Raw genomic sequence first — 25,225 nt, forward strand, 5'->3', positions numbered from 1 at the left:
CCATGGGCTAAATATAGTGGAGATAAACATCTACCAGGATATAATTATTGCGGTCCTGGTACCAGACTTGATATCAGGCTCGATAATCAAGATCAACCAAAACCAGGCGAGGAACCAATAAATGCTATTGATCGAGCTTGTCATGCTCATGATGTAGCTTATAAAAGTCAAAATCTACAAGATAGGCATATTGCAGATGTAAAATTAATTCATTCATTAAATTCTATAAAAAATAAAAATATTAGAGAATCATTAGCTAATTGGTTAGTAAGATCCTCGATGAAAGGTAAATTAGCGATTGGGGCTGGTAATTAATAATGGAATCAATTTATTATTCACCGAGAGGATACTGGAGAGGCAAAGCAGCAATTGGTAAACTCGCTGATGCAGCGGCGGTTAAACATTCTACTGCTAGCGCGTGGTTATCTAAACAAGCAATATGGCAAATTTATCTACCACGTCCTAAACAAATTCAGTACGCGTATTTCGATGTCAGTGTTCCTAACGAAGTTCATCAAGCTGATATTCTGTTTTTACCGCACGATACTGTGCGTGGAAAAACGTACAAGTACGTGCTAACCGTAGTTGATGTTGCAAGTAGATATAAAGAAGCAGAGCCACTATCAGCGAAAACATCATCTGAAGTAGCCGATGCGTTTGAACGAATTTATCAACGAGGACTCGGACCACAAGGTGGTCTACGATGGCCACAGCTACTACAGGTTGATCCTGGTAAGGAATTTCTTGGTCCAGTATCATCGTTGATGAAACAACATAATACCAAAATACGACGAGGTCATACTGCAATTCACCGTGATCAAGCAATTGTTGAGCGATTTAATCGAACACTTGCTGAACGGTTATTTGGATATCAATACGCGAGGGAATTTATTCAGGATAAAAGATCTCGCGAATGGGTTGCAAGATTACCAATCGTGATAGCTGCATTAAATAATGAGATCACACAAACAACCAACATGAAACCCATTAGCGCGGTCACAAAAAAAAATATACCAACACAACGGAAAGATGCTGGAAAACAAAAAATATTAGGTGATGTCACAGTCAGATATTTATATGAGCCTGGTGAACTTGAAGGTGGTAGCGCGAGAGCAACTGATCCTATTTGGAGTGTTACCACACACAAAATATCTACCGTGACAAGATCCACTGGAAGAAACGTAGGCGTTTCCAGACCTGCAATCTACAGATTAGATTCAGCTGCTCCTCAACGTGGATTTACACGTGAACAACTACAAATAATTCCCGAGGATACACAACTACCGCCGCGATCACTTTGGTGATTTCGATCACTTAACTAGCACTAGTGCCAGCGCCTCTACGTCGATTACACTCAAGACAGGTTAACTTGGTATTTTCTCGTGTATGACCGCGACTATTATCTTTTCTATCTACGGTAAATTGTCTTGAATCATTACTCGAATATCGCCATAACATTATACAATTACAACTGATGCAATGATTATTCTGCTGCTGTTTTAACTCAGTAATAAATTCAACATCAAGATCAAAGTCACGTTTATTTTTTTTGTCAGATTGTTTGTATCCGATTAATTTTTTTCTTATTATATCATCATCGATGATGTTAAATTTATCAACGATTTCAGGAATTATAATTCTACGTAATTGAGATATATTTCTGACCCTCGATACCGCTAAATAAACTAAATTTGACCACTCGATGCGATCGTCTACAATCCAGACTCGTGTATCAGAAATAGTTAATCCCTGAGACGAGTGGATTGTCATGGCGTATCCCAACACCCATGGAGATTTGTCAGCGCGTAATGCATCTTCGACCACACTGATATCAACGGCGACAATATCATTTAATACGAGAATCTGTTTCCTTGACTCTGTCAAGGGTCCTGGAATATCAACATTAATATTCTGTTTTCGTGTATCTGATGGTCTATAACATAACGGAACGGGTAGTTCTGAATGTTTTTCTTTATGTAGTTGAAATAACTGTTGTTGTAAAGCGTCTGTGATTATTTTTCTACTTGCTACGATCAAATCGTTGGGTCTCCATGAGTTCAAAAAATCACTCATTGATGTCTCTGAGATCACTCCACGTATTATTTCACACTGAATTTTGTTTGATTGTAATCTGATTAATTTTTTAAACTCCTTCAAATTTGCATCAAGAGCTCTATGATCATCATCTATTTCTTCGTAATAAGCGACGAAATTTTTTAACCAATCGTGGAGATGGTCCAACAAAGGGCGGCGGTTGACCATGATCGCCACACATTATTATGGCGGTATTTTTCGTCAACAACCAATCAAGAAACGTTTTTAATGTATCCAATGACACCGTACATATCTCGTCCCAAATAATTATTTTAGGTATATATTTTTCTCCCATCCGTTCAGGAGTCCATGTATCTCCGCGCCATCGGAAGAAACTATGATACGTGCACGATTGTACTTGCCGCTGTTTCATCTCACGTGCGAGTCTATGTGTGGGTGTCAGCACGATTATATCTGAATTTCTAAAAACATTAATCGTTCGAGTTGTTTTGCCGCATCCACCAGGTCCATTGAGATATACTGTCTTATATCTGGTTATTGGATCACTCAACGATGGTGCCTTCGACATTTCTGATATTTTATTACCCTCACGATAAAAATCTCTCATTGGAACATCTGCTGATTCTGTATAATTGTGTAATAGTTCCTTTTTTATTCTCCACGAACCCCATCGTTCATCATTACTTGTAAATTTCATAACAGGTTCTAAATATTTACTTGAAATATAAAACGAGTCCGTTGCGACTCTGACTGCGGTCTCAGGAAATCTATTAATCATCGATAATAAATTTATAGAAACATAAGCCAACATGGAAGATCTTAGATGAGTATATTGCGGGGATACGTCATTTATGTAACTAACGATCTTACCTAATTTTGTTCCGTCGGATAAATAAACACTCTCTCGATTTACAAATGTATTTTTCGCCGTTGTATCAGCGATTATAAAATCGTACTCGGCATCATCTAAAATTAATCGTGCGTGATGTCTTTTATAATCATATGCACCACCTTGAGTAAATTTACCTATAATTTTTCTACCGAGATCTTTTGCGGTTTTGAGTCTATTAGGAATATCATCTTCGGAAATATCCTTAAACTCGCTGATAACTTCAGAATCTGACATGGGCAACCAAACTTTGGTCTGTGCATGATATGATATAATTGCCTCACTGACCACCAACGATGTCAGTATCGCACAATCTAGCATATATCGCAACAAAACTATAGGTGCCCAACGTTTTTCACAAAAATGTCTGCCAAACCAAACATAACAAATCTTGTGAAGATTTTCGTTAAGCTCGAACGATTCAATACAGGCGAATCCAGTCAGATCAAAATCAGGTAATGGTCCATTAATTGCCACTCGCGTCATCTCGTTTGTAGGGTGACCAAATCTTTCAAAGTACGTAGAACAATCTCCGTATCCCAGAAAACTTCCTGGATAACATGCAACCATATCAACCGAAATAACATCATTGTAATTGTATTTGGTATTCCATAATCCGCCATGTCCATATTCGACGCAACTTGCGCGTACGTCCTCGAGTAAATCAAATCGTGTTGGTTTCCATGAATTTCGTTCTCTAGCGAAATGAGCCGCAACAGATGGAACGGTAAAACAATTAGTTAGTAATTTGTCAGTATTTTCCACGTGCTTGCACTGTAAAAACGTCGCAAGATTTTTCATCTCGTCATGGAGGGATTCTGTGCGATATATTTCACCGTTCGGTTTGACAAACTGATCAAATTCACCCTCCTCATTACTTTTAAATAACCATACCGATACAGGATCGGTTTTACTTATTTCGTTGATAAAATCAAACATACTATCTGCCACAGAATTATCTGTGGGGTAAAATCTAACAGTTCGATCACGTGGAAATATTGTTACCGCGTTAGTCCATGCGTGCGCGTTATGATCGATAATATTTATTGGAGCTCCTTTCGATTTATATTTCGACTGGTACAGTACTTCTCCCGTTATTGTCGCCACGGTTATTGGAAATTTTAATATTTTTCCTAACTCAGCAACATCTTTTATTGTAGCACCGGTGTCCTTAACTGAATCAGCCCACGAGTTTATTTTTTCACGCCTTAAATCAGTTAATCCATTTCCACGCATCGCGTTTGTAAAGTGTTCTATTACTCGTTCAGCTACACAATTTAACCTTGAAAATTTCATCGGCGCTAGTTTATCAACGTTAGGTTTTTTATTTATCTCATAGATTCCATAAATAACTGCTGTTACAGGATATGCTCGCTCATAATACGGTTTATCAATACCTGTCAGTAGACCCGGTCTGGAATTTTTACTTAATATGATAGTTTTATTATTACCAAGGACAGGATCATATTTGTCACGGATAATCCAACTACCTGTTTCTGTTAATACAATAAATTTTACTCTGAAGAAATATTTTTGATTGCCCTCGTATTCAGCGATGTAGTTAATGATAGTTGCCGCTCGTTTGTCATTCATTGTAGCGTCCTTGACAGTGTTGCGTATAATCTTGAACGTTGACCATGTATGAGATGCACCATCCGTGTAAAATTCTTTCTTGGCGTCGTGAATTTTCGAGATCAAACTTTTATTTTTCGGATCAACCAGATCTCGCACTGGCAAGTCAGAAGATAATCTGTCAAGGTTGAATTTATGCTTAACAGGCCTAGTTTGGGATAATCTCTCAAACTCGTTCATATAATTAAAACAAATATTTAAATAAAGAAAATTATATATATATACACAATGTCCCAATGCAGATGGTTGATGATCGGCTCAGTAAATCGATGCAACAAATCCTGTAGAAAGGAATTTTGTTGGATGCACTCACAAAACATACGACGAGGAAGTCTAGGACCAATACCATGTCTACGGTGTGGTATTGGAGTGCGAGGAAAGACAGAATTATGTGGGAAGTGCGGCGGGAAACGGTTCAGAGAGCTTAAAAGATATTATAACAAAAAAAATAATAGCGGTGAAAACGCTATAAATCCCGTGAGGGATTATATATCAAGATTTCAGACAAACAATGATTTAAACATATAATATTATTATAATGGAGCAAAATATATTTGTCCCACATCCTGTCATAACAAACTATGAATCAAATATTAATGGTGTCATCAGACACTGCAAGTTAAAAAAACCAGTTGGCGTTGTTTCTAATACTGGCTATCTAAGGTTCACATGCGAGGGGGGGAAGAAACATTATCTATGTCATAGATTTACGTACGAGTGTCACAAGGGTTTGATCAATGATGGTCTTGTTATTGATCATATTGACGGGGACACTCAAAACAATAATTTATCCAACCTTCGTGTTGTCACATACAGCGAGAATAATACACGTGGAAATACAGGAAGATATAAGACAATCGGAAAGAGGGCGGTAATTTCTACAAACATAGAAACCGGTAAAGAAATTATGTTTCAGTCTATGAACGCGGCTGCGACATATTTTGATATTAACTCGCGTGTGGTAAAATACGTCGCAGATAATATAACCAGATCTACTTTCTCGAAAAAATATAAACAGAAAAATTATCTTTAAGTATCAATAACTATCATCACCACATTATTAACTATCATCACCACATTATTAACTATCATCACCACATTGAATTAATTTTTTTAATTTATGTCACAGTAGGTCCTCCATACACTACTGAATTTTTGATTACATAAGGGAGATTACTTTGTAATATATAGTTTTCTTCGTAGATGGTTGGTTTTTTATGATCGTAATTAGTCAGTTTAACTAATTACATCGTATAGTGCCGACGAACCTAACTCATTAGACTCATAAGTATTATTTATGGTTTTTAAATATTTTCCCATCATACAACACATGATAATGTTATTGATCCGTAGGAAGCTGTGTGTGAAACAGAAACCGTTGCTCATTGTAATCGACCTGCAGTTGTGTGTTCACTGAACTTACATTCTGGAAAGTTCTTTGACTGGTGCATTAATGCCACTGTTATTATTGATTTTCAGTCTGCTTAGGAAACCCGCTACAAATACAGAAACTATTATTTAGAAACTGTTATAAATACAGAAACTATTATTCAGAAACTGTTATAAATACAGAAACTATTATTATTCAGAAACTGTTATAAATACAGAAACTGTTAAGTACAGAAACCGCTACAAATACAGAAACTGTTAAATACAGAAACTGTTATTATTCAGAAACCGCTGTTTAGTGTAAATATTGGTTCCTTAGCTATATATTAACTTCCGAAACATATGTTCGTAACAATGTTTGATAGCTCGATCAGTATGGTATTGGACTGTGGCGCTCGCGGTCCAGGATCAAACCCCCATGGCTGACAATTTGTCGGTGGTGCGCATAATTGCGATTTTTATAATAGTGGGGGGAACCGTAAGATCCCACCCCGCTCAGCAAAATTCACCCACAATATTGACTTGTGGTTGATACATATTTTCGTATCACCCACTGGATTAATTATTGTGGGTGTGATTTTGCTGAGCGTATATGTTTGTACTGTCCTTAGTTAGTGCCGTTTCATTCATAATCTGAGCTCGCTAATACACTCGATAGGGGCTCTTCATTCATTGTATATAACCATTTCATTGTATATATCCATTTCATTGTATATATCCATTTCCTTAGTTAAGTTATATGTTTGTGCCGTCCATGCATAATCTGAGCTCGCTAATACACTCGATAGAGGCTCTTCATTCATTGTATATAACCATTTCATTGTATATATCCATTTCCTTAGTTAAGTTATATGTTTGTACCGTCCATGCATAATCTGAGCTCGCTAATACACTCGATAGGGGCTCTTCATTCATAATCTGAGCTCGCTAATACACTCGATAGGAGCTCTTCATTCATTGTATATGTTGTGCTGTCCCTGAAACATCCCGACGAACTCGCTAATACACTCGATAGGTGTTCTAGGGATATTTTTTTTATTTTAAAGATTTATATATTATATAATGAACTATGAAAATATCAATGATGTAATTGTCGCTATTAAAAAATTGAAAAAAGATGGAATTAATATATCTGATGAACTTAATCCTGAAAAAATAGTTTCTGACTTTGAGATTTTACAAGAACGTAAAACCATGGGGACACACACACTATCATCTGAATACAGGCTCATGAAACGGATTCAATCGGCAATGTTTCAGTCGCTAGCTACCGTAGAAGATGATCATGTGAAGGAGTTCGTTCCTCTTTCTACCGCTGTAGAAAGAATTAAGTCGTTATTATCCCACGAGTATGAGGCAAAGAAAACGATTAGTACTCGCATAAGACTATTAAGAAAAATTATGTCAGAGAGTAACTTCGTTACTGGTGAAACGATCCAAGGTAACTTCGTTACTGGTGAAACGATCCAAAGTAGTAATTTTGAAGATGACTGAGATCTTTGATCAGAAATGATATTTCTGAATTTGATGGGTTAGTAATTTGTTTTTTTTTTTACTGAAATTTAACAAATTTGTACAAATTTCTTAATTTGACTACCATTTACCCCATCAAAAGCATAAAATTGTACAAATTTCTTAATTTGACTACCATTTACCCCATCAAAAACATAAAATTGTACAAATTTCTTAATTTTGACTACCATTTACCCCATCAAAAACATAAAATTGTACAAATTTCTTAATTTTACAAATTATTTATTTCTGAATTAATTAATTTATTTACTGAATTAATTTATTTTTTTTTTACTAAAATCAAGAAAAATGCACAAATTACTTGATTCTGACGGGGTAGTTGGTAGTCAAAATCAAAGAAAAATGCACGAACTACTTGATTTCTGACGGGGTAGTTGGTAGTCAAAATCAGGAAAATTGAGCAATTTCGTTGTATTTTAGTAAAAAAAATATAAAAATCTCAGTAAAAATAATATTATTAATAAATAAAATTAATTTATAATAAATAAAATTTGTTAGGAACAATTTGACAAGGTTAGAACTTTCTTGATTTTGACGGGGTAGTTGGTAGTCAAAATCAAGTAGTTCGTGCATTTTTATGTTTCTGACGGGGTAGTTGGTAGTCAAAATCAAGTAGTTCGTGCATTTTTATGTTTCTGAGGGGGTAGTTGGTAGTCAAAATCAAGTAATTTGTACAATTTCAGTAAAAATCAGGAAAATTAATAAATATTATTTTTTTTTGTGATAGAAATTTTAATTTTACTTTCATCGACTAGCTTTTTTAGTTGCCTAGGCCGATTAATTTGTACCAAACACAAATTTGTGCCAGTAATAATAAAATATTTTTTTAAGTTGATCGAATTTGATTCTGAAGATCTACGACAGAAATCCCTACGACGGAAGTCCTTACGACGGAAGTCCTTAGACAGAAATCCTTAAGACGGAAGTCTTTACGACTTTACATACAGATTTATTACAAGCTCTTCTTCACGTATGTCAATTAAGCGATTAAGGTGGTCTGTGAGTTTAAAATTGATTCGCGTTAACATATTATTGTGACACCGCAAATACACGGGATTAGTGGGTTCTTGCACGATTAAATTTCCAGGGGGAACTTGTGGTGTGAACGTGTACAGGATGTATCCTTGTTGAGCTTGATTTGATCTTCCGAGATCTATTTGATAGCTGCCATCGATTACGTCACAAACCAGATTGACCGCGACCGTCGGTGTTATATTAACGATCCGCGGGGATACGTGTCTTCCGCCGCCATGTGGATCATTATCATGTCTAAGAACAACTGCTAATGGTGCTAGTTTTTTCCACGCATCGAGTATTTTAGGAAAAAACTCATCAATGACATCATTGACAGATTTTCTTAATTTATCCGGATTATAATCAGGAAACTTAAACGTTACAATGTCAGCTTCGGGTATTTTGTACTTGGCTGCGAAGGATTTTTTATAATCGCTTGATGACTTAAGAACCATATCTCTAATTCTGTTATAGATAACTTCAGAAGAATTAACTATATAATTTAAAACTTCTATGTACCTAATAATATTATCGCGCGCAGATGTTGAATCAAATAAATACTCTTGAAAACTATCACGTAAATTATTTACTTGTATTTCATGGTCTAAGTTTATTGAAGCAAATATAGAATCAATATTCAAAGCAATAACACGTTCATTAAGATTATACAAAAGAGCTCTAGGATCATATACAGGTGTTCCCCCCCCCTCCATCCTGGTTTTACTTCTATGTAATCTAGCCATTCTGAATTCATTTTAATATCATGACGAAGACTGGTCTTTGACGTAAAATCATCCCGAGTTGGTTCTGGTGGTCCTTTATGCACCGGGGGAATTTCAGGCCAACCTAGCACTGATCTGATTGAAGATTGATAAATATCAACGGCATAATCAGGCGAGTTTATTTCAACCGTCGAGGACAACGTCGGCTCATGAACATTAATTGATATTTTTGATTCTTTTCCTGTTATTGATTTTATTCTACGCGCAAATTCCTCACTGATTTGTTCGATCTCATAACTGCCAGTTGGTATTCCAACAACAACCCAGTCAGGTGTTCCATCGGATTTGTTCTTGTTAGTAAATACAAGCGAATTATTTGCTGGTGTACCATTAAATGATTTTGATCTGATATTTGGCCAGCTGTAATATACCCGTAATTGAGCTAGTGCTATTTCTTTTACTGGAATTGCAGTAGGAAAATTAACACTAAATTCAGGATTAATTGAACTTACCGAGATCATCGTTATGTTTGGCGGAGTTGTGTTGGTCACGATCTGCTGGAGTAATTCTGTCATTATTGATACTTGTATCTTTAATACCGATACCTTCGTCGTATATTTTGGTTATCATTGAAAATTCGAAATCCGATATAATTCCATCACTGAGACTCGCTGATAACAACGAGGATAATTTCGAGTATGCTACCGTCGCTGTATGTAATTTTATTGTGTAATCGGATAATTTTTCGTTCGTACAAGTACATATTTTTTTTGTGATGATACCAAGCACACCTGCAATAGTTGTTGCTGCTGAAATACAAATAGTTACAGCTACTGGTGCCATCGTTGTCAACGCTGATAATATTACACCGGTTCCAGCAACAACAGCGGATACTGAATAAACAATCACATCAACGATAACCAATCGTCGTCGATATTTTTTTACTTTTACTGTATATTGATCAACTTGATCTTTTAGCGCAGCCTGCCATTCACGCGCTTGATTGTATCTGTATTGTGCACCGTCCATATATATTTTTATACAGTAACCAATTGATGTGCTTCAGCTACAAATTCCAAACACCACCAGTAAGATGTTGCGGTTAATGTCCTATCAGCTGCTTCCAGAATAAATATTTCCTCGGCTCCGATATTTAATATAACAGATACAACCCCGGAAAACCTGTCGGTGGAATGACGCCATGGAAACGTTGTAAATATTTCAAATTTTGCAGCACTAAACACAGATAGCCTGTACACGCCAGTGCTTGTTGCGGTATATTTGATGGTATTATTTTGTTTTGACCATGTTGCAAATCCCGATGATACCGTGCATACGATGTTTGTGATATGCCCGGGAGTTATTTCAGCTGGAATTTTAATCAGATTGGTTTTACTGATAATCTCAGGAATTCCCGCTACGATGTCTCGTTGTGTTCGTTTGATCGTGTCTAGGTTACTTTTGATATCAACGAGTTTCATGTCAATGACGGAAGGAGTTCCAAAGAACTTATTTATGGCATCATCGGTTTTTTGAAAATTTCTTCGAAGCCTTGTAAAACCGGTTACGTGAACGTCATATTCGGCCCGCAGCGTGGATAGTTTTCCATCCACGTCGTCGACGTATAGTTTGTTTGCGACGTCATTGTCAGATTTTGGAGCTGTTACAGCTACTATTTTGTTCCCGTTCATGCTAAGTTCACCTGTCATTGTGTCACCGGTGTTTCTCACGCGATTAGCAACACTTTTTGCAATTTCATCTCTGATGGTTTTAAGTGACATACTTGAATCTCTGATTCTACCACCGTCAGTAAACACGGGAATATTATCCGTAACTGCACCAAGTACTCGCCGGACTATATCATTCCATTTGATATTGCTGGTTTTTAGTTTACCATATCGATCTTGAAAAATAACAACTTCATCTGGGTCAACTCCAGCCAGGTTCATGATATCAGCGAGGTCATCTTTAGTCGCATACTTTGACAGATCAACGTCGGATTTTATTTTCTTACTAGTAGAAGATCTTCCGTAAATATCAACCATTATAATAAGATCCGTTGTTTAAAATGCTTTACGCGCAACAAATCGGTTGCTTGTATAATCGTGCACGACTTTATGTGGCGGCCTGGATGATTTTGATATAGCATCGAGTACATTAATTACTTCACGGCCGCATATTGGCGGATCTGTCATTGTTTGTGTGGGTAGCGTTGAATACCAAACTTTGGAACCTCTGGTTGTTGCGTGAAGTGGTGCGACATGCTTGATAAATTCAACAGGTGGGGCTAACCCGTACGAATCAAAATAAACAATTCCACGCGGATCAACCGCGTATGATACCCAATGAGTACCAGGTCCGGAACGTTTGTCAAGATTAATAATACCTGTTTCTAGTTTGTTTGGTTGTTTCGGTAATTGATCTCGCATAAAAACACCTCTAAAGGCAGATATTTTTAATTTTTTAGCAGCATCAAGTAAATCAAAATTTGATGCTGGAACGTCTAACGAAATGATCCTGGAAGCCTTAGGCCTCTCCCCCAACGAGATCCCGGCAATCTTAGACCGCGCCCCTTTTTTTGTATCCTCGCCCTGTTGCCTTCTTTAGTGCCATTCCAGCGGCTGTTCCAACAGCACCTAACGCGGCCGCTTTTGCTACGGCTGGAGCAGCCGCAGCTATTAATGCCGGAATGGCCGCAAGAAGTGGAAATATACCACCCGTTTTAACCATGTCTTTGATGGCGCTCGGGGAGAGATGGAATTGAACTACAGTTTTTGATTCTAGGGCTTTATTGAAATGTTTAATCTGATTATTTGTCAACGATAATTTGTTTGGACCACCACTGATATGATCTCGTTTTAGTGATATTTTAGTTCCGCATTTGTTGGCGGTTTTTGATTGAAGCTTTTTTACCTGACCCGGGGTCAGAGTAACATTAACATGACTATACGACATTTTTATATAAAATATATTTTTCTAAATAGCACGATTAAAGATTTTCCACCGGTGCATCAACGACCCTCATTCGACCACTACCACCTTCAAGTAACATGGCCTTGTCGCTAAGTATGACCGCGATCGCTCTGTAATCAACACCAGCAGTATTTAATGTTGCTTTGAGATGTATATCAACGACAGATTGTTTTGATAGATCAAGATGTTCTAATGAAAAATAATAAATCGGATACAATTTTTTAAAATCTAGTTGTGATATTTGCAACCCGGTATCAACATTTTGATCACGTCCCATAAATGACATCAAACGATGATATGCACGTCCTATGTGATTTAATGCATAATTTAGTTGTACATTTTCTGTTGGTTCCTGTTGTCCGTTTATCCATAAGGAAATATCTGTGAGACCTAGTTGGTCAAATATCATATGAGAGTGAGTTTGTGAGTTTAAACGATTACGGTTCTGAAACGCAATAAAAATATGCCGTGGTGCAGAAACACCCTGTTGTGATGCTATATGCCATGTAAACTGACCGTTAACGTTAGTTTGCATGCTATCCGTGCTTGTTGTTAACCATGACAACAAGGATTTACCACCTGCATCCATGAAAGAAATTAATCGCTGTTCTTCTGCGATCGTTGGAGTCATTACCGGCATCCACAATGAAAGTTTCGATAATATTACTTTACCAGCATCACCAACGGGTCTCCACAGAGCATCATTATCATCGTTCTTTCTTACAAGAACAACCGTGTGTCTAGCTCCAAAAATAACCTTTTTAACATTCCTGCAAAATCCAAAAATATGCGATAGTGGAATTGTACATGAAAAACCTCTATTGCCTCCTAGCAACATATTTCTACGTGCTGCAAATCCCAAGTTGAAATTGTCATTAGAACCATGAACTACTGGCCACACAGGAGCATCAGCGGTATCGGCATCATTTCTTGGTCGTCTTATATTGTACGGATTACTTTCAGGGTTATCGGAGTTATCTTTCGCAAACATCATTGTGGGACCTGCTGATCTTGTATAATCATCAGAATATCTCGCCAGACCAATTATTGTTGTAGCAACGTCGACATCATTCTGAATTGATTCAATATTTTTTCCATCAATCATGTATGTGGCGCCACTAAATAATGCTATGATCCCGTTGTTGACAAAACCAATTTTTACTGGATCTAAGTAATTAGTATCATCCGTTTTTATAATTGTACCTTCTACCTCAAGAAAGGCATCAGCGGGTAAAAAGTATCTACTTGTGTCATCAACTTGTAGTTCAATTCTTCCACGTTGATCTGGTTGTTTTGCGTCATAGGAATAAAATTGATAATCACGTACAGATTCATCCTTAAGGACGGGTGCTTCCATGTCAAATGCTGTGTCGGACACGCGCTTGAACATTTTATTATAATTATTTTTCGTCTAACACGTTGATCACCGCCGCCGGAAAGTTCCACCTCGGAAAGTTCCACTTCCTGATATCAAACTTGAGATATTATTTCCAGATTCACCGAGTCCTTGATCTGCTAACGCCGCTAGTTTTTGATTTGCAGCCTGATTTATTATTTTACTAACATCTGCGGGCATCACCTCAGTACTTGCCAGTTTCACCGGTGGTTGTTGTTTTCGTCGCAATAATCGTGCTAGTCTTTCCTTGATCGCCGAGAACGCCTTACCAGCAACATTGACAATTGCACCAGGAGCTTTATCACGAACAATATCAATAGCCTTCATCGATAATTGTTTTGCAACAGGTGCTACTTTTGGAGCTATCCTCGTGAATAATCCCCGAATGACATCACCAAGTCCATCTCCGTAAATAACACTATAGATTGGTAATCGTGAGTTTACCGCTCTAACCTGTGTGGGTTTACGATGATTATCATGCACAATCATCTTATTTTATTTACCATTTATCTAACAACTAGTCATCAACGAGCTCATCAATAAGTTCTCGGTAAACGCCAATATCCATGATACCACCTTGAAATAGTCGCTGACAAATATCAGCTGCTTCATTGGTAATTTCTGGTGAATTATTTCCAGCTCGTTTTCCTCCTATGAGAACTTCTAACCGTGATACGTCATTGATAATATTATCAGGACATAAACCAGATCCTGTTTTAGGTTCATCTTAAGGTGTTTTAAATACTGGTGGTTGCATTACCGAAGTAAGTACTTCAGTGGTGGCCGGGGGTGAACCTTCTCGAAATCCATGTGGTGAACCTGTCGGTGTAAATGTCATTTTCGGTGCAGGAATTTTCTTCGAGGAGGGTGATTTAAGTGACTCTTTAGCCTTTTTAATTTCCGACATCAACCTTTGCTGTGGCGAAGAAGATTGTTGTTGTTCTATTTGTTGCAGAGGTGGAGGAAGCTGATACTGGGAGGACTCTCCTTGTTCTAGTTGTTACCGTCTCTCTCTATAAAGTCTTTTTACTTCTTCTTTAAGTCTTTCGTATTCTGGACCTCTAGCTTGTTTTTTGTTGTAATATACGCGATATATCCATTTAATGAAATTATCATCATTTGTTTTTTCATAACGGGGTTTTAAAATACTAGATTTATTAGATATATTATCTAATATCATCTCAGGTAATCTCTCTCTTTCAATTTTTCTAATTTCCTCAACAACTCCTTCGTTAAATTTTGCAATTAATTCTACGTTTTCTCCTGCTGGTTTGGATTTAGATGCAAGTTTTTTTCTCACATCGGCGACTTCAGTACGAAGTTCTTCAATACCTTCAAGTATTTCCTCATCAACAGGTGGAGGTTGAGCTGCGGCTATGTCAGTTGGAAGGTCTCGTAAAATCTTCTTTGTTTTTTTAGTTCTTGCTGCTATTTTTTCAGCCTGCGCTGCAGTTTGTTCTAATACCGGAAAAATACCCTTTTTCCTCTTCTCATCTTCCTCCGCAATATCTCCCCATATAGTTTTTTCAACAGCCGCTGCAGCTTTCTTAGTAGCTGCAGTGACGGGTTTAAATAGTTTTTTAGTGTCTTCTTCGTACTCAACTTTTGATTCTTGCTGCGCTTGCAGATTTTTTCTAAATGAGTCTCTGACAGGAAGAAATTTTTTAATTGTTTCTAATCGTTCTCGTGCTGTTCTTGCAGTATGAGATTCTGGATGTATCATTTTATTATAACATAATAATTTAATTAATATCAGCAGAAGAGGAGCAGCAGAGAGGGTACCTACCAACGTTGGTCGTCAAAAAAATAAACAAGAAATAAATAAACACGTAGAGTACTTTATTTTTTCAGCTACTATTTCGAACTGAGGTTTTATTAGCACAATCGGTCATTGCAAAAATAAACATCTCAAGGAAAGTTCATTTGTAAAATCTTGACCTTTCTACGAGATGTTTTATTTGTTTGTTTTATTTGTTTTGTCGGAATTCTATGGTCTGTTCACCCTCTCTGCTGCTATTGAGGTGTGGAGTATATTTTTTATTTTATATATAGATGTGTGGAGTATATTTTTTATATTTATAGATGTGTGGAGTATATTTATTGAGGTGTGGAGTATATTTTTTATTTTATTTATAGATGTGTGGAGTATATTTATTTTTTATATTTATAGATGTGTGGAGTATATTTATTGAGGTGTGGAGTATATTTTTTATTGTATTCATAGATCTGTGGAGTATATTTATTTTTTATATTTATAGATGTGTGGAGAACTGTTTAAGCAAGGTTAATTTCCAGAAAAGGGTTGTATATGAACCTTTATGCATAAACTGCTCCCCAGAAGGTACAAAGAATGTGTCATGGAGCATGGAAAAGTTGGCCTTCATAAAAGAGAAAAGCAGTGAATACCAATTTATAAGCAAAAGTCTGGCTCCTAATACCCTCTACCAGCTTACTTTGGAAAGTAAGTACAATTCAGATACTGTATGCTTATGTATATTTATACTTGTATGAATATGTTATAGTTACTTATATTTGTTTCTTGTATGAATATGTTATCATAGACATAGTTACTTATATTTATACTTGTATGAATATGTTATCATAGTTACTTATATTTTTACTTGTATGAATATGTTATCATAGACATAGTTACTTTTATTTATACTTGTGTGAATATGTTATCATAGTTACTTATATTTATACTTGTATGAATATGTTATCATAGACATGTAAGTTACTTTTATTTATACTTGTGTGAATATGTTATCATAGTCACTTATATTTATACTTGTATGAATATGTTGTAATAGTTACTTCAATTTATACTTGTGTGAATATGTTATGATACTTATATTTATACTTGTGTGAATATGTTTAGATACTTGTGTGTATACTTGCATGAATATGTTATGATCTGAGAGCACATCATTCAGATGTCTGTCATTTGGGTTCTTGTTCAAACTGGAACTTCATTTGTTTTAAAACCATTTCAGAGAAGATCATGTTTGGTCAATGTCTGTTGTAGAACTCAGAATTGGCAGTATTTTCTCCATTTTGGGAAAGATTGTAAATATGCAGAAATTGAAGGAGTAAACAAAATTGGGACTTGAGAATTACAGTCAGTCCTACGTTGCACATCCTAGATTAGGCCACGAAATATGGGTCACTGTGAAACCCACATTGTGCATCCTAGATTACACTTTAACATTTTACCTCCTGCAAGTAGAGTCTCATATTTGCTGCCTGAGTGAGAGCTAATTCTTGAATTAGTGCACATGCTGTCTGAATTTTCTATATCAATTTTGTCCCATGGAAACTATGTAATTTAATGAAAACTAATATTTTAAACACTAAACCAAAGTTTTGTGCCACTTATTTCCACCAACAAGTACATGAAATCCTCAAGAATCAAAGTTTATATTCACATATTCATAATAAAAATATTCCTCAAGATATCTGTTGTGTTCGTAATGTATATTAGGCTACTTTTCTCGCCACTGTTTGCACACCTGGATATTTTTCATCAGGAAAAAGTCTAAAAGGAAATCTATTTCTCTTGCATTTTCATTTAAATTAAATGCTGGTTCAGAATCTGCTGTAAAGTTGTCCACATATAATGGTCCCACGTGTTCTGACCAGAAAAGATCGTCTTGTGTTTCATCCTCAGATTCAGATAAATCTGAAATGTCAGGTGTCGAAACAGGACTTATATTAATGTCATATCCTTTGGATCATTAAAGGCAATGTCATCAATTTCAGATCCTTCAAAACTTTTGTTGGAATTGTCATCTGAATACATGAATGTTGCCATTTTGTTTCACTTTGACAATAGACATCTTTTTTAAAGGAAATTACCACTTAAATGCTGTAAAACTACTAATAGAACACATTCGTCATTTTATGTAAGGACTATTATCATTGGCTAAATATTGTTAAAATGACTGGATGTTTGTAATTTCATCCACTAGTGCAAAGCTTCATAAAAAATGTTTATATGCATCTCTGGGGTTTCCTAACCCTTGGTCAGAAATGCATGTATGAGCCATCTGGGATCAAGAGAGTATTATTAGCAGCTTGTACATGCGTTTCTGGGGTTACAAGGCTATTTTTAGCATTGCATATATGTGTTAGCAGAAGGGAGTTAAGAGTGGTGGTCACTGTGAATCCCACAATGCACATCCTAAATTACACCATGAAATGACCGAGTCACTGTGAATCTCACAAATTAAATGCACATCCTAGATTAGACCATGATTAGTGGGTCACTTAACCCCTACAATGCACATCCTAGATTAGACTGAAACATGGGTTACTGTGAATCCCACAATGCAGATCCTAGACTGGACCATGAAATGTGCATGGGTCACACTGAATCCATGCAGATATTATGTTAGACCATAATTGGTGAGTCACTGTGAATCTCACATTGCACATCCTAGATTACACCATGAAATGTGGGTCACTGAATCTCACAATGTGCATCCTATATTAGACTATGAATGGTGGGTCACTGTGAATCTCACATTACACTTCACATCTTAGATTATGCCATGAAATGTGGGTCAACATCAATCCCACAATGCACATCCTAGATCACACCTGTCACCATGAGTGATGGGTCACCATGAATCCCACAATGCACATCCTAGATCACACCTGTCACCATGAGTGATGGGTCACCATGAATCCCACAATGCACGTCCTAGATTACACAATGAGCAGTAGGTTTATTAGACATTACATGCCAATTTGAGTATGTCTTGTGGCGGGAGATATGATCGCTGTCATCATGTGAAATGGAAAAGAATGTCCAAGAATTATGTAAAGTTGAGAGATAGCAACAAGCTGTTGAGCTGCATATGGTTTGGAACTAGAGTTTGTGCGACTGTACTAGTGGTAAATAAAGTCTACATGTACTTTACAAACTTTTCAGTTGAACATCGATGCGTCAAACTTAATTACATTTTCCAGCTTTACAGTAGCAGTTATTGATGTTTTGTTACACCTTACTGAAAACTAGTCAGTCTTACAGAAAAAAGTCAGCTGCCTTACTGAGAGGGGCTCGTTAGGGTTGGCATGGGTCTGCCATGAATCCCACAATGCACATAATAGATTAGACAATGAGTGGTGGGTCACCATGAATCCCACAATACACAACCTAGATCACATGTGAGTGGTGGGTGACCATGAAATATATATCCCACAATGCACATCCTAGATCACATCGTGAGTGGTGGGTCACCATGAAATATATATCCCACAATGCACATCCTAGATCACATCGTGAGTGGTGGGTCACCATGAAATATATATCCCACAATGTACATCCTAGATCACATCGTGAGTGGTGGGTCACCATGAAATATATATCCCACAATGCACATCCTAGATCACATCGTGAGTGGTGGGTCACCATGAAATATATATCCCACAATGCACATCCTAGATCACATCATGAGTGGTGGGTCACAATGAAATATATATCCCACAACCTGCATGAAATAATTAGGTGGGTTCCACCTGGAACTTAAGCAGACTCCAGGTGGAATCTGCCTAAAATGTTAAAAATCTGGTTAATACAAAGGCAGATATGGAAAATTTGAGAAATCAAAGATTAATCCATCTAGAGTCCGTCTAACTCTAAGATGGACTTTTGTCAAATTCCTGCAATAAATACATTTTTAGGCATAATTTTGGACTAGGTTGCTTTTCCACCCACCATCTAGGTGGAATTAGGAACTTAGTCACTGACATCTATTATATAAAAAAAGGAATCTGGACTTAGTTTATTTTCTAACCAACATCTAGGCGGAATGAAGAACTTAGTCATTTACATCAGTTAAATATTACCGGTACAAAAACTTCCGCCCTGACTTTAACCAGATTCCAGGTGGAATTTTAAAGTGGATTTCACTTAAAGCCTAGATTCCTCTTATTATAAATTTTAGGTGGGTTCAGGGCGGATTCAGGGTGGAATACAGCTCGAAATATGTAAATTAGTCCGTCTATTATTAGGTGGAATTTGTTTATTCCGCCTACTAGGTAGAATTAGTTTATTCCACCTACTAGGTGGAATTTGTTTATTCCGTCTACTAGGCGGAATCTGTTTATTCCGCTTATTTAGCCTAGATTCCCCTTATTATCACTTTTAGGCAGATTCAGGGTGGAATATTGCTTGAAATTACTGTTACTAGGCGGAATCTTTATTTCTGCCTAATTACATGGAAATACCTGCAGAAATCCCATCCAATAATGAAAATGTCAAGGCAGATTTCAGACGGGTTTTAAGCATTTTCTGCCTAAACCATAAAAAATATACTTCAGATTTCTATTATGTATTAAACTGCCTAATGATTTTTAGATATTTTTGGGAATCAATGATAAATATTCACAGTAATATTTAAAATGGATCATAAATTTTATTTTGACAGACATCAAATAAGATTTAGGTTTTACTTGTCCTAAGGGGCAATGCCATTTTCTTTCTTGCATACAAAATTTAATCCAACATGGCATTACTTAGTAATATTCATTTCACTTTAAAGTTTGGTGAGATTTCACACATATTTTGACCAAAACTTTCAATGAAATTATGTTGAGGTCTCACTCAAATTTCTTTGAAATATTTGTGAGGTTTCAAAAAAAAATTGACTAAAACTTTTGTAAGATTTCACTAAAATTTTGATCATTATATAGTATTTTACTGAAGTTTTTTTTAGTGTTTCAGACATTTCAGCAGGTTTCAAAGAAATAATGGACATGAATTAACAGGACTTTATTAACCAAGGTGATCTTTAAGTGTGCATGAAAACAATTATACTGATGTTGTAATTATATGACATCCAAGGCAAGAGAAATTGGAGTTAATAATAATAAAAACAATAATAATAGTAATGACTTTATTTAGAGAAGGTAATTCAATTAGTTACAGAACTAATCTACCTTGAGGCCTTCTATCTGTGATGTGCAACATGTACAGTATATACAACATGATGTGAAGTATCTGACACTAAATAATTAAGTGGTTTTAAAAATCAAAGTATCAAGCCTGGAACATATGCACATGCATCTGTGAACACATTTAACATATTTAAAATATAAAATATTAATCTGCATTGAAAAATTCAGCCGTGAAAATAATGCAAAATTAAAGAAAAGCATCCATTTGAGACAATTTGATTATGAGAAGAAGAAAAGCTAGGAGCCTGCCTTATGTCATGAGTACTGTAGACTGGATTTTTGATTGCACAAACTATGATGCTGTTGTGGTCTCTCGAATTAGTCCTTGTTCCATAAGCAGCCACGACAAATGTTTATCATGATATAATAACTCTTATTTTACACTGAAGTCCAACACACCAAGAATATTTTGATAATATACACAATAATGCCTCACGAGATTGAAAGTAGATTCTACTTTTCAGCCAAGAAAATTCCGCAAAGATATGATTATCTTTGATAGACATGGATATCTGGCAACAATTCCCACCAGTGATCTACACGTTGTCCCTCCTTAAATTCTGAAGTTAATCAGTTTGGAGTTGTATATTACTTCGAAATCGTCCCGATTCAATTCCTTGTCCAATTTAGCACGTTAGCCGCTTCTGTAAAGCTCTTTATGGCACAAAAAGCAAAATGCTTGTCCTGGCGTTCAGTTTTCATACAGATTGACCAGTTATGTTCCCATCAAATTTGCGTTCAGGGTATTCTCATTGCCGCACATTAGTTAGTCTTACTTTTCAATCCACTCTAAGCAATAAGAGATTTGTGAGAGGGGTGTTCATTGCAAAGCCTCATTTCCAACTTGTGTGGAGTGTGCAGCTTGTGTTTAACTATTGTCATTGCAGGAACATAATGAAGTTAAGCCAATGATGCTGTTTTCTTTATAACAGGACTGAGGTGTCAGATGCATCACATTATGCAGACAAAATTAGCTTTAAAATTGATGTTAACCAGTGTACACATTTCCTCATTGCTGAAACAATCTAAACCAGGGCACCATGGGGAGCCTTTTGTTTTTTAATGTTGTATGTTGTGGATTGTTTGCAGTGTTATTTGCAACAGACCAAAGTTTTCAAAATTCTCAAGCACAGTTATTCATCAATCAGCACACTATCTCCACATAAAAAGTTGCAAAAGACACAATATCAAACTGGATAAAGACTGTTATGAGGAAGTCTGGATTAACAAGTTTTTAGGCTGATTGTACAAGGGCTTGTCTATTTATGCGGCCTGTGCTGAAGGCAGCTGCTTGGGCTAGTGCCTTTAATTTCAGGAAAAATAAATTTCTATGACATGCCTGTTACAGACGAGACTGAATTCAGTACAAAGGTCTTGTCAGCATCCAGAATTTCATAATGCTCATGCAGTATATACAATGGGTTCTCAGGTTTGCTACCAACACATAAAAGTTTTCTTTTTTTCTTCAAGTTGTTGTTAATATATTTTGTAAATGGAAGCCTCTCACTGAAATCTCATGGGATCACTAGGCACTTATGGGGGAAGTGAAATTGATAAATTAAACTAGACTTACCAAGTCGAAGTTTGATTGTAATTTCATGAACCCCATATGTGCCTTAGTGATCACATGCCCCCCCTTCATATTTCCTACCCAATAAAACATTGAGGCTTCCATTTCTATTTGCTCTCAAGACTGATCAGCCACGTGACCAATATCATCTCAAGTGATCACTAAAGCACTTATGGGGTTCATGAAATTAGTCATATTTCGACTTGGTAAGTCAAGTTTAATTTATCAATTAATCAGGCTATTTTTCTGTTAGTGTGCTTCTTATTTTTTTATGATCTGTTTTTGAATCTGGAAATAATTAACATACATCAACTTAAAGCTTCAGGAATTTAACAAATTGAAAGTCAAATTAGAATAATCAAAGTGAAGAACACGATGACCATAGAATTGATTTGAATGGTTCAAGATAAACAGGTAATAACATGGATTTGCTGCTTTTGAAGACATCTTGTACACATCCAGTTTATAGTAGTTAACAACATCTATCGAAAGCCATAAAAATTAAGAAGCCACACATTAATGGCAACCAGTGCTATTAGAGATCAATTTTATTGCCTTGGCAAACACATGGCTTAAACATTGTGGGCAGTCTACAAGGCATAATTGATATACGTGCTCAGCTGATGCATATAACGGGTGGTGGTGGTATGGAAGACATTCCTCCTAGTTAATATGAAACCAATGTACAAAACTAAAGGCAGTTATTGTTGTACAGCAAAACCAATCATATCTACATGTTGTTGTTGTTGTTGTTGGGTTTAATGCCATTTTCAGCACACGATAGGCTATACATGGCGGCCGATATTAATGGTGGAGGAAGAACCCGGGAAAACCCCGGAAAGAACCACCGACCCACTAGAAGCTACTGGCAAGCTTTCTCACATACCCACATTGGCCGAATCCGACACTCGAACCCACGCAGACAGAGGTGAGATGGCACTGTGATTCGTAACGGAGATCGCTTTAGACCACTCGGCCACTCAGGGCCCCTCATATCTACATCAGATACCCATTTCGTGATGAGGTTTGCACAATAGTTTACATTTTGGCAGAAGATGATTATGATGATTTTACTGGAGAAATTTACATACTGTAATAAATTTTATGTTATTAAATTGCTAATAGTGTGCTTTTCTTATTTTCTTACTAACTGTTGTAGAAACTGGTCATAATTAACATGTACAAACTTATTGCTTCAGAAGTTTCATAGATGGAAAGTAGAATGAGCATTACTGTAATAACATTCGTGATGAGCTTCAAATTGATAGGAATGATTTAAGATAAACTGGAAATAATAGTAATTTACAACCTTGAATCCAAAACGTCTTATGTATCCAGTATGGAGTAAGGAAAGTTATACAGAAGGTACCTGTTTAAAGCTATGAATAATAAGCCACATTAATAACAATTAGTACAATTAGAGAAAGACACTTGGTGTGGGCGAATTATGTAATAAAATAGAAGTTAAACAAGGTGGAAAAAGAATAAGATAAAATTTCACTTAGATAAAGCTTTATGAAACAAAACTGGGGGCTATTTATTGTGCAGTAAATACAATCATATCTACTGCAGATACCCATTTCACAACTAAGTTTGCATAACAGTGGGCATTTTTTGTATGAATTGCAAAAGATGACGATATGCTGAATGTCCATGAGAAATTAACTGATACTGCAATAATTGTCATGTAGATTGAAAGAATGTAATCTACACAAATTTGATCAGAATTAACTGAAAATAATGTAAGTTTATCTCCAACTGAAAATATTTTAGTAAGTTCAGTTTTCATCACTTTCACACATTCATTTTGTAGCAACACACATAAACTCATCATATGACCAAACCAGCAGTTATATATATAATAAGGTGTTGGTTATAGGATGTGGCATCACATGTTTCATAAAGCCTGCATAAAAACAGTGGGTCAGTAAAGTAAACATGTCTTCTGACATGAATATTTGCAAACTGTTTCACTTGTAGAAAAAAAAAATCGCAGATTCATCAAATGTGTATCTAGTGCTGAACACATTCAAATATGTATCTAGTGCTGAACGCATTCAAATATGTATCTAGTGCTGAACACATTCAAAAATGTATCTAGTGCTGAATGATACTAAAATGTTGTCATTAAGTGAATGAATATTGTTGTGACTTCTGTACAAAGTTTTTAACAGTATGGCCCAATTATGTTTCAGGGAACTATTTCATGCTTGAAAACAAGGCAACACTCTTAATTTAAGATCAATTTCAGCTAATCACCTTTCCATTCCATAACCAAAGAAAAAACAAGAAATTTTTATGAAAAGTTTTCACTATTTATGGTCAGTAATTTTGAACAGAATCCCAAAATAATTTTGTAATCAAGCATTAATTTAATATTAAAAATAAGAAAATAGTTAAATGATTACATTCCTGAAGTATCTTGCCTATTCTATTCTCATAATAAAATATATTACAGTTACCTTTTCTATTACGTCTCTGTCAGTTTCTCTCATATATATATTTTTTTAAATTGTAAATAAAGGTAGTACAATAAAACCTGTTATGAGAGACCGCCCATTCTGCCACCAAAAAACGGTCTCTCAAGACAGGAAAGTCTCTCATAGCAGGTTTGTACAAAAACCAGTTTCCATGTGACAGTTTCAGAACAATTTAAAGAACATTTACTGGCATTACTGTACATATATTCTGTTCTTTATTAATAATTCTTGCTAAAATATTGTATGCATTCATCTGAAAATAAAATTATGTAGCAATCAAAATATACTTCTATCATTAAACATGAAATCACATTTACGAGCACATGAAATCATTTCTGGTTTACTCCTTTTCCTTTATTAACAACCTAAATTTGTTTTACCGATGCTTAAGCTGTTTTTTTGTGAGTGGTCCGCTCATTTTCACTTCTTTCAGTTACAATAATTATTTTCTCAAGCTTTAATATTTGTCTCTTTTTAGTTGGAGGTTCATCCATTGTTATTAAGGTTCAAGGTCGCAACATTTTTAGTGCTTAGTTGCAATACTGAACATAAAGATGGTTTTGACTGGGCTTTGGGAAAATATGAAAAATCTTAACATGTGCATTGCTTATC

The 25,225-nt window shown here is 35.9% G+C and overlaps 1 protein-coding gene across 1 annotated transcript in view; it reads left to right on the forward strand.

Moving 5' to 3' along the window:
• The window catches only part of LOC149794844 (polycystin family receptor for egg jelly-like), a 54,538-nt gene that overhangs the window by 15,032 nt on the left and 14,281 nt on the right, over window positions 1–25,225 (forward strand). Inside the window, exon 5 of the mRNA XM_089963721.1 lies at window positions 15,862–16,064. Coding sequence (XP_089819847.1) covers window positions 15,862–16,064 — 203 coding nt within the window. The remainder of the gene's footprint in view (window positions 1–15,861; window positions 16,065–25,225) is intronic.

Source organism: Sinohyriopsis cumingii, chromosome 7 (genome assembly GCF_028554795.1).
Source record: "Sinohyriopsis cumingii isolate HCF-2022 chromosome 7, ASM2855479v2, whole genome shotgun sequence".
NCBI lineage: Eukaryota > Metazoa > Mollusca > Bivalvia > Unionida > Unionidae > Sinohyriopsis > Sinohyriopsis cumingii.